We start from the raw sequence: 11819 nt of genomic DNA, 5'->3' as shown, positions 1-11819 counted from the left end.
CAAATCCATAGATATGTACAGGTTATTCCATGGTCAGAAATACATAAATATACAGTATAATATAGCATATACAAATCTGTAATCAAACAAAACTGTAATGAAATAAGCTTATTTCTCTAGAAACATCCAAACGTAAACAATTGTGTATTTGCATCTTAGGCTATTTTACAAAGATAATAATGACAGATAAAACCAATGCCATAATGGCGATGGACCGCACGATGGATGATGCGGGAAGCAGAGACCAGCAGCCAAGATCGTGCCAGTTGCGCGTGCACATCTGTAGCGTATCATACAACAGCAGTGTGGAGTAGCACTGTACACGCGCAAAGACTGGTTCGTTCACACGGACTGTTTACCAAGAAAGTACTGTATCTCTTTGACAGTTTGTAAGCAACAGTGCAAAGCTGGAGGAACCAACTCAACAACCGCAACAGCAGTTGCCATGGACCGGGACAGAGAGACAGCCTCCCCCCTGGACCGACGAACTAGCGGAGATGTCCCGGCATATCTACACCCGTCACGGGGCTAGCGACGGACTCCAGAAGGTAAAGTGCCGCGTTATAGGAGATACTGTACACGCTGTTCTTGGTCTCTGACTCGATTCTCCCACTGTTGTCAACAACAACAAAAACACTGGACTTTTAAATCCAACTGAGGTGATGTGTGTTACGTTTATGTATTTAGGACTATCCTGGGAGGTCAGTGTCGGACAACAAAGTGTTCTCCACTGCACCAAAATGGGGGAAACATTCTCTATGGGGCTACCTTCAGAAAGTTGGTTACAGGGGAAGAAAAATATTAGCTTCTATCCTTGAGTAATGTTGTCTAAATATTTCCTTATTGATAGGCTACAGTAGTTTATTTATTTTCTCACATTTGTAAAACAACTCTCAATAATGCAAGGTACAGTCCAGCCCAGTGTTTCCTAAGTACCCCAGGGATACTTGGCCTATCCACAGGGTGTGCTTGAGAAGACTCATGAGACCATAGACTTACTTGTAAAATGCATGAAGGGGAATTCAAGAGTGTTCTGGGCAGAGCAAAATGTACTTGGTGGTACAGTAACCAAAAAAGGTTAGGAACCACTGGTCTAGCCGACTAAACTCAACTCCACGATTTACAATGGAGTTGAGCAGCGACTTGTGTGAGCGGACTGGAGCTCCGATGTCACATAAAATTAAGGTTTTATAAAAAAAACAAAACGACTGATTTCAGCATCTTTTCTTCATTTTTTGTGACGTCGGAGCTCCAGTCCGCTCACGCTAGTTGCCATTAACTCCAGCCTAAATTGTGGAGTTGAGTTTAATCGGCTAGGTACAGTCATAGCCTCCCTACTGTATGTGATGGTTACTGATGTTCGGTGTGAAGTTTTGCAGGTAGGGTGTGTGAATCTGATTTATGTGGTTTGAAATAGGGTATTTAATAATTCATCCATATAGCTGGAATCCAATTATGAAGGGCAGACTGACTGAACACATGACCTAGTTTCACAGCCTTATATCAATATGTTACATACAACAGCTTACATATTCAACATCTTACAGCATATAGTCAAGTCAACATGTGTTAAACTGTAAATATTCTAACAACGGCACAATTGTTTTTAAGTTAGGCAGAAATGAAATGGGATGCAGTTGTATTTTCCCTCTACAATTATGTGACATCCTTAGTTCTTATGAAAGGTCTCTAGCTGAGCTAAAGCCTAGAGGCATTCGTTTGGGGAGCCAGTGAAAGTCTTTAGGTCTCAGCCAGGAGTCTACACCGTCACACCCAGAAGTCTACTGGATGGAAATGCATACAGTATGTTTCGGCTTTGCCCAGCCATCTGACGACAGTCACCTGATCACCTGAGGCCCCAGATGCTGGAGTCAGATAGGGAGTTCCTGAAGGTGCCCTTGTTGTGGTGCTGCAAAGTGAGAGTGACAGAGTGACTTATGTGATTTGGCTGTGCCCACCAGGTGAACAGAGGGACTTACTCCAGACGCAGTCGGCTGAAGAGGAGTGACGGCAGCACCACCTCCACCAGCTTTATCCTCAGACAGGTGAGAGAAACTAGAAAAACAACATTACTACACAATTACAAAGCAATTACTATAGATCACTATGTAACAACGTGATATCACAATATTGTTACGAGAATAATTACAGAATTACTACACAGGAACAAAAATTGTATCAGGGGAAAAACTGTTCCCACTACACTCTACATGCTTGTCCAAAACTAGGCTATACACTGTATTACAGCACCACTATCATGCCTCTATAAACCCGCTAGTTATATTTGCTGCTAGGTTTTCAGCAATGAATGCTCTTGTAACCAACTGCCAGTTGTGTTATCCAATTAACAGTTGTCAGTTGCGTACTGTATGTACTAGACCCCTAACAAATGTGGGTCATCCTGTGCAAAATGTATTGTCTGAATGAAACATTCTGAATGGTTAAATTATTCTGGGAGAAGAGAACAGTGAACACACTTAACAAAACAGGTGTTGCTTCAACATTGGGTTGTCACCTCTGTTGCCTGCTGAGCCAGTGGCTTTGATTTGAGTGTGATTTGGAATTCACTGTCTTCTCATTATCTCTGTATTCACTCTCTATATTCACTACCATTCATGTATCATTTATTATGAATGAGTGAGACATATTGTTCTGGACATAGTCATAGTTGTCGCAGCACCTGTGTTCAACTGTATAACAAATGAAAGTATAACAAATGCAAAAATAGTCCTAAAATGATTATTCAGTAATACAGAGAGGACCATTTTCTGCTGGACTGTGACATCCAAAGTAATGGGTTGCCTAGGAAACTGGCCTCTGTCAAGGCTATTCAGCATTACAAGGACATCTTAATGTTATTGGCTTCTGCTTCTCTCTCTGTCAGGGGGCTTGCCTATCACATGCTAGCGTGCGTATGTGTAGGTGTGTGCGTGTGTTTGCATGTGCATGTAAGCTGTGCACATATTAAAGCTTAACAGATCAGCTCCAAATCAGCATGTCAGATTTGCTTATGACACTTATGACTTATGTTGTGATGGATGTTATGTCTTATGTAGCTGTTATAAAGGCTTTATGAATGTGTACATGCATAAGGATGTGTTTAATGTACTTTATATGTAGGTCACTGCAGTCATGAGGGAATTTATTGTTTGAATGGTTACTTTGCATGCTGTGATATTTCAGGTTGCAGCTGCGGTCTGGATATGCAGAGTCTCAGTCTGCCTCATTCTATGTTCACTATACCCTTCTTTTAAACGATACACTATTAATCATTTGTCTTTTAATTGGATGTAGTCACAGTTTGTTCAGTTTTCACAGTTTATTCCTCTCTCAAACGGTAAATGTTTATCCAATTAGGTCCTGAAGACATGCATCTCATGCTGTGTGACAATAATACATTTGTGCCTGATTGAAGCATATTTTTAGAGGGAAAATACAGTTTCTCACAAGTCATCTAGGTACACAAGGCACGCGCGCACGCACACACACACACACACACACACACACACACACACACACACAGCTCCTACACTACCGCCTGGCTGACCTTCCTCAGTTTGTCCTCATAAGAGTATATCGATGGATGTAGAAACAACATCTGCCCTGAGTGAGTGTTAAGTGTATTTATCCAGTGCATCTATCCAGTGCATCAATCCAATCTACTTAAAGGTATAATATGGGATCTGGGAATCTGTTCAATCGTCATTTCAATGCTGCCGTTTTGCTGGGGAAAACCCCCATATTGAAGTTTTAAGGTTTTAAGGTTAGAGAAGGATGAGCATATGATCATGGGCATGGCATAGTGGCAAGAGATCCAGATGCGTATCTTGGGTGATCTTACAAATTTTCCCTATTCTTATTCTGTGCTTGTCCTTCGGGAGCCAGCCTGTTCAGACCAGGGGTTGTTCTGGGTCACTCCTGTCACTGTCAGTGAGCTATGTGTTTGGATTTAATCTCTTTACAGACAAGAGTGGTGGCTGGAGAGTGTTAAAGGGATACTTCGGGATTTTGGCAAGGAGGCCCTTTATCTTCTTCCCCAGAGTCAGATGAACTTGTGGAAACCATTTTTATGTCTCTGTGTCCAGTTCGAACAAAGTTAGAGGTAGTTTCACGAGCCAATATTAACTAGTGTTAGCACAATGACTGGAAGTCTATGGATATCTGCTAGCATGTACACTACCGGTCACTACTTTTTCTTTATTTTTACTATTTTCTACATTGTAGAATAATAGCGAAGACATCAAAACTATGAAATAACACATATGGAATCATACAGTAACCAAAAAAGTGTTAAACAAATAAAAAAAATATTTTATATTTGAGATTCTTCAAATAGCCACCCCTTGCCTTGATGACAGCTTTGCACACTCTTGTCATTCTCTCAACCAGCTTCATGGGGTAGTCACCTGGAATGCATTTCAATTAACAGGTGTGCCTTGTTAAAAGTTCATTTGTGGAATTTCTTTCCTTCTTATTGTGTTTGAGCCAATCAGTTGTGTTGTGACAAGGTAGGGGGGTATACAGAATATAGCCCTATTTGGTAAAAGACCAAGTCCATATTATGGCAAGAACAGCTCAAATAAGTAAGGAGAAACGATTGTCCATCAATCCTTTTAGACATGAAGGTCAGTCAATACGGAAAATTTCAAGAACTTTGAAAGTTTCTTCAAGTGCAGTCGCAAAAACCATCAAGTACTATAATGAAACTGGCCCTCATGAGGACCGCCACAGGGAAGGAAGACCCAGAGTTACCTCTGCTGCAGAGGATAAGTTCATTATAGTTACCAGCCAGAAAAGAAATTGCAGCCCAAATAAAAGCTTCACAGAGTTCAAGTAACAGACACATCTCAACATCAAATCAAATGTATTTATTTAGCCCTTCGTACATCAGCTGATATCTCAAAGTGCTGTACAGAAACCCAGCCTAAAACCCCAAACAGCAAGCAATGCAGGTGTTGAAGCATGTTGGCTAGGAAAAACTCCCTAGAAAGGCCAAAACCTAGGAAGAAACCTAGAGAGGAACCAGGCTATGAGGGGTGGCCAGTCCTCTTCTGGCTGTGCCGGGTGGAGATTATAACAGAACATGGCCAAGATGTTCAAATGTTCATAAATGACCAGCATGGTCAAATAATAGGTCTGGGACAGGTAGCACGTCCGGTGAACAGGTCAGGATTCCATAGCCGCAGGCAGAACAGTTGAAACTGGAGCAGCAGCACGGCCAGGTGGACTGGGGACAGCAAGGAGTCATCATGCCAGGTAGTCCTGAGGCATGGTCCTAGGGTTCAGGTCCTCTGAGAGAGAGAAAGAAAGAGAGAAAAAGCAAATTAGAGAGAGCATACTTAAATTCACACAAGACACCGGATAAGACAGGAGAAGTACTCCAGATATAACAAACTGACCCTAGCCCCCTGACACATGAACTACTACAGCATAAATACTGGAGGCTGAGACAGGAGGGGTCAGGAGACACTGTGGCCCCATCCGATGATACCCGGACAGGGCCAAACAGGAAGGATATAACCCCACTCACTTTGCCAAAGCACAGCCCCCACACCACTAGAGGGATATCTTCAACCACCAACTTACCATCCTGAGACAAGGCCGAGTATAGCCCACAAAGATCTCCGCCACGGCACAACCCAAGGGGGGTTGGGCGCCAATCCAGACAGGAAGATCACATCAGTGACTCAACCCACTCAAATGACGCATCCCTCCTAGGGACGGCATGAAAGAGTACCAGTAAGCCAGTGACTCAGCCCCTGTAATTGGGTTAGAGGCAGAGAATCCCAGTGGAAAGAACCGGCCAGGTTCAACTGTTCAGAGGAGACTGTGTGAATCAGGCCTTCATGGTCGAATTTCTGCGAAGAAACCACTACTAAAGGACACCAATAATAAGAAGAGACTTGCTTGGGCCAATAAACATGAGCAATGGACATTAGACAGGTGGAAATTTGTCCTTTAATCTGGAGTCCAAATTTGACTTGTGAGATGCACAGTAGGTGAACGGATTATCTCTGCATGTGTGGTTCCCACTGTGAAGGATGGGGGAGGAGGTGTGATGGTGTGGGGGTCCTTTGCTGGTGACACTGATTTTGCTTCATTTAGAAATCATGGCACACTTAACCAGGATGGCTACCATAGCATTCTGCAGTGATATGCCATCCCATCTGGTTTGGGCTTAGTGGAACTATCATTTGTTTTTCAACAGGACAATGATCCAACACACCTCCAGGCTGTGTAAGGGCTATTTTACCAACGAGGGTGATAGAGTGCTGCGTCAGATGACCTGGCCTCCACAATCCCCCGGCCTCAACTAAATTGAGATGGTTTGGGATGAGTCGGACTGCAGAGTGAAGGAAAAGCAGCCAACAAGTGCTCAGCATATGTGGGAACTCCTTCAAGACTGTTGGAAAAGCACTCCAGGTGAAGCTGGTTGAGAGAATGTCAAGAGTGTGCAAAGCTATCATCAAGGCAAAGGTTGGCTATTGGAAGAATATATTTTGATTTGTTTAACACTTTTTTATTTACTACATTATTCCATATGTGTTACTTCATAGTTTTGATGTCTTCACTATTATTCTACAATGTAGAAAATAATAAAAAAAAATAAAAAGAATTGAATGAGTAGGTGTTCTAAAACTTTTGACCTGCAGTGAATCTGCTAATGAACGAGAGAGGTTTGAGAGTAATAAGGGAAGGATGGAGTGTGTCTGAGGTTTAAGAGAGGTCGAATGAGGAGAAATACTCAAGCTAGAGAAAACAGTCAAAAGAGAGAGGAAATGTGGGCGGAAAGATATTTAAGGTGAAATGTTACATGGCAGCAGCGTTTATTGCGTTTTTTCCCTCATCCCCAGATGGTATATTTAGCTTCCTGTAGACAGATGTTCAGTGTTGGGTTCATGATGGGATAGTCATAGAATTAGAATAAATAATTCAAATTCTATGGGAATAACGTGTTCCAATCTGACCTTTGACCCTGACTGTGTCTCTGGGTTCTGTCCCATGGTCAATTCTCATTTTTTGTCTCAAACCCCCCTCTTTACTGAAATACAGGAAAGGGGGTGGACAGGCAGCTGTTTACAGACCAAAATAAACTGCAAAATAATCTTGCAACCTTCCAATATTTTATGAGATAATCCCATTCTATGTGGTTTTAGGATAGTAGGCTGGCAGCACTCAGAGAGCAGCTTTAGTTGATCTGAGGTGGTATTATTGAGTCATAGACTGAATGAACAGTAAGTAGTTCCACCATCCACATCACTGTCTGAGTCTGTCTGACAACCAACCAGTTTTATGACTGTACTGTATAACTGTATTTAAAAAATGTATGTACAGTATCAGTTCTTCAGTTTTGTTTAGTAGTGACTCACAAGGTGCCCAAGCAGTGAGTCACTAAAAAAAACACTTGACCAAGTTGGGGTCAATAAAGTACTACTCGACTCTTCTCTATTCTCTGCAGCTCCTTCGCTTAATTCAGTAGTGACTCAACATAGACCCCCACCATCTCTGACACTTTGAAAACTTCTGCACTAGGATGAGATAATTCATCAATATACACTGAACAAAAATATAAACACAACATGTAAAGTGTTGGTCCCATGTTTCATGAGCTGAAAAAAAATTCCCAGAACTCTTCAATACGCACAAAAAACAAATCTCCCACAATTTTTTTACATCCTTGTTAGTGAGAATTTATCCTTTGCCAAGGTGCTGAGGAGTATTTTTGTCTGTCATGAAGCCCTTTTGTGGGGGAAAAAAAAATTCTGATTGGCTGGGCCTCGCTCTCCAGTGGGTGGGCCTATGCCCTCCCTGGCCCACCCATGGCTGCACCCCTGCCCAATCATGTGAAATCCATAGATTAGATCCCAATTAATTAATTTAAATATACTTATTTCCTTATATGTTGCATGTACATTTATATTTTTGTTCAGTATAGTTCTAGGAACTGGACAGAAAGTTCCAGCCATGATTTATGCCCGGGGCTCCAAGGTTAAAGCCATGACTGTTTGAGTTGGGACGGGAGTCTTCATATTTAGACATTTTAATTGAATGGCTTTTACATTCATTCACCTCTGAAATAAATCTCATTTTGGGATGAAAGCTAAGCAGCGAAGCTTGTCTGAATCCGCTGAATGCTGTCTGAGATTTAATTGCCTTTCTAAATCACAATAATGTGTCCAAATGGCACCCTTTTCTCTAAATAGTGCACTATATACGAAATAGGGTACCATTTGGGATGTAGACAATGCCTTTAACAAAGCCATCTGGTTAGCCTATTTTTTCAGTTATAGTAGCAGCAGCAGCTATAGCAAACTGATTATACAAGATGCTGATTTCTGGTTAATCCCTTTTATGTAGGTCGCCTGGCTGAACTCTGGAGCAGTTCATTTATGAGTCACTTCTTCATGAAGCATTGGAAACCGCTCTCCCACTTCTCACCCTTCTCCTCTCCTCTTCTCACACTACCAGTACCAGTCCTTCAACAGCAAATCCTAATGGTTCATGACCTCATTACTCAAGAACCTTTTATAAAGACTTATCTCAAAGTCAGAGGAAGAGGGTCTTATACTGGCTGACACCAGACATCAGCCAGAGTCTGCTGCTTAAGCCAGGCAAAGAGGGTCTGCCAATGTCAGGCACAGGAGGTTGTTGGCACCTTAGTTGGGGAGAACGGGTTCGTGGTAATAACTGGAGCAGAATCAGTGGAATGGTATCAAACACATGGTTTTCAGGTGTTTGATGCCATTCCATTTGCCCCGTTCTGTACATTATTATTATTTAATTGAACCTTTATTTAACTAGGCAAGTCAGTTAAGAACACATTCTTATTTACAATGACGGTCTACCCCGGCCAAACCCGGGCCAATTTTGATGTCAGAGTGTGCTGTACGTGTCTAGGAGATGAGTTTGCTGTACTCTTAGAAAATGGTGCTATCTAGAACCTAAAAGGGTTCTTCAGCTTTCCCTATTAGAGAACCATGTTTGGTTCCAGTTAGAACCCTTTTTGTTTCCAGGTAGAACCCTTTTGGGTTCTATGTAGAACCCAAAAGTGTTCTACCTGGATCCCAAAAAGGTTCTACCTGGAACTAAAATGAGTTCTTTAAAGGGTTCTCCTATGTGGACAGCCAAAGAACCCTTTTAGGTTCTACATAGCACAATTTTTTCTAAAAGTGTCGCTAGGTCAATTTGGATCTGTGGGATGAGTCTATGGGATAAGCTTCAGTAACTAGGACAGTAACGTGTTACATCACAGTGAGTCTGCCTCTTAAGATCTATGGCATGAGTCTTTTCTCTGCTAGCTAGGACAGTAACTGTTTACAGCACAGTGAGTCTGTCTCTTAAGATCTATGGGATGAGTATTTTCTCTGCTAGCTAGGACAGTAACTGTTTACAGCACAGTGAGTCTGTCTCTTAAGATCTATGGGATGAGTCTTTTCTCTGCTAGCTAGGACAGTAACTGTTTACAGCACAGTGAGTCTGTCTCTTAAGATCTATGAGATGAGTCTTTTCTCTGCTAGCTAGGACAGTAACTGTTTACATCACAGTGAGTCTGCCTCTTAAGATCTATGGGATGAGTCTTTTCTCTGCTAGCTAGGATAGTAACTTTACAGCACAGTGAGTCTGTCTCTTAAGCTCTATGGGATGAGTCTTTTCTCTGCTAGCTAGGACAGTAACTTTACAGCACAGTGAGTCTGTCTCTTAAGATCTATGGCATGAGTCTTTTCTCTGCTAACTAGGGCAGTAATTTGTTACAGCACAATGAATCTGTCTCTTAAGATCTATGGGACGAGTCTTTTCTCTGCTATTTAGGACAGTAACTGTTTACAGCACAGTGAGTCTGTCTCTTAAGATCTATGGGACGAGTCTTTTCTCTGCTAGCTAGGACAGTAACTTTACAGCACAGTGAGTCTGTCTCTTAAGATCTATGGGATGAGTCTTTTCTCTGCTAGCTAGGACAGTAACTTTACAGCACAGTGAGCCTGTCTCTTAAGATCTATGGGATGAGTCTTTTCTCTGCTAGCTAGGATAGTAACTTTACAGCACAGTGAGTCTGTCTCTTAAGATCTATGGCATGAGTCTTTTCTCTGCTAACTAGGGCAGTAATTTGTTACAGCACAGTGAATCTGTCTCTTAAGATCTATGGGACAAGTATTTTCTCTGCTATTTAGGACAGTAACTGTTTACAGCACAGTGAGTCTGTCTCTTAAGATCTATGGGACGAGTCTTTTCTCTGCTAGCTAGGACAGTAACTGTTTACAGCACAGTGAGCCTGTCTCTTAAGATCTATGGGATGAGTCTTTTCTCTGCTAGCTAGGACAATAACTGTTTACAGCACAGTGGGTCTGTGTCTTAAGATCTATGGGATGAGTCTTTTCTCTGCTAGCTAGGTCAGTAACTGTTTACAGCACAATGGACCTGTCTCTTAAGATCTATGGGATGAGTGTTTTCTCTGCTAGCTAGGACAGTAACTGTTTACATCACAGTGAGTCTGCCTCTTAAGATCTACGGGATGAGTCTTTTCTCTGCTAGCTAGGACAGTAACTGTTTACAGCACAGTGGGTCTGTCTCTTAAGATCTATGGGATGAGTCTTTTTTCTGCTAGCTAGGACAGTAACTGTTTACAGCACAGTGGGTATGTGTCTTAAGATCTATGGGATGAGTCTTTTCTCTGCTAGCTAGGACTGTAACTGTTTACAGCACAGTGGGTCTGTGTCTGTCTCTTAGGATATGCAGTGATGCAATTGCCAGCCGGGCTACACAGCTGTACTGTACATAGCCATCTCATTGAGTACAATGACGTCAAAAATGTTTTCTGGTGGAAAACTTCCATATCTAATTTTGTACCCTAATTTTGTACCCTTATTCAGATGAGAAGTAGATCAATTGTAGTGCAGTCAGCTATTTAGGCAGAGTGTCAGCTCTTGGTGCAGCTGGGTCTCTCTCCCTCCCTGGAGACCTGTAGTGCACTAGTGCTCTCTGCTGCCTGATTCTAGATACTACTGAACATAGGCCATATAATTTCTCATGCCTTAAAATACTGTACCTTGACTCTCATTCTAAGTCATAGGTGTTTTTAGCGATTCTTTATATTCTATCTATTATTTTTTGTATAAATACACACATTACATGAAGCTTCCCATACTGATGGTATTAGATGAGGCCAGTCCAGTGAAGAAGATGGGCTACCACTAGGTGAGAAAGCACATAGAAGGGATGAACACCCTTCCCCCTTCCCATTACTGAAGCCTCAGGGGTTTACTGTAGAGGTCAGGGGATGTGGAAAGGATGAACCCTCTTCCTCTCCATTATCATAAAACAGGGTTGGTTAGGAGAGAGTCAAACCTGTCCTAAAAGGGGGTTGGGTATTCTATTTATTTTACCTTTATTTTAGCAGGGAGTCACCATTGAGACCAGTGTCTCTTTTTCAAGGGAGCCATGCATATACAATTTTATAGAACAAAATTCAATACAACATAAAACAAGTCAAATACAGCATGACACAAATTGCACAGATAACATAAATATACAGTGCATTCGGAAAGTATTCAGACCCCTTGACTTTTTCCACATTTTGTTACGTTACAGCCTTATTTTAAAATGGATCAAATAAAACATGTTCCTCATCAATCTACACACAATACCCCATAATGACAAAGCAAAAACTGTTATTTTTTATTTATGCAAATCTATTAAAAAGAAAAAACAGAAATAGCTTATTTCCATAAGTATTCAGACCCTTTGTTATGAGACTGGAAATAGAGCTCAGGTGCATCCTGTTTCCATTGTCATCCTTTATTACTATCACTTATTTTTTCACC

The 11819-nt window shown here is 41.7% G+C and overlaps 1 protein-coding gene across 2 annotated transcripts in view; it reads left to right on the top strand.

The window, feature by feature from the left end:
* Positions 1 to 279: 279 nt before the first annotated feature.
* Positions 280 to 11819, top strand: part of LOC110520263 (voltage-dependent L-type calcium channel subunit beta-4) — a 50150-nt gene continuing 38610 nt past the window's right edge. For both annotated transcript variants that reach the window (XM_021597446.2, XM_021597444.2), the window contains exons 1-2: positions 280 to 548; positions 1962 to 2045. In XM_021597446.2, the coding sequence (XP_021453121.1) occupies positions 498 to 548; positions 1962 to 2045 (135 nt within the window). In that variant the 5' untranslated portion in view covers positions 280 to 497. The remainder of the gene's footprint in view (positions 549 to 1961; positions 2046 to 11819) is intronic.

This window comes from Oncorhynchus mykiss, chromosome 3 (genome assembly GCF_013265735.2).
Source record: "Oncorhynchus mykiss isolate Arlee chromosome 3, USDA_OmykA_1.1, whole genome shotgun sequence".
Lineage (NCBI taxonomy): Eukaryota > Metazoa > Chordata > Actinopteri > Salmoniformes > Salmonidae > Oncorhynchus > Oncorhynchus mykiss.
Note: the sequence above shows the minus strand (reverse complement) of the source record. Positions and strands in the feature narration are given on the sequence as shown.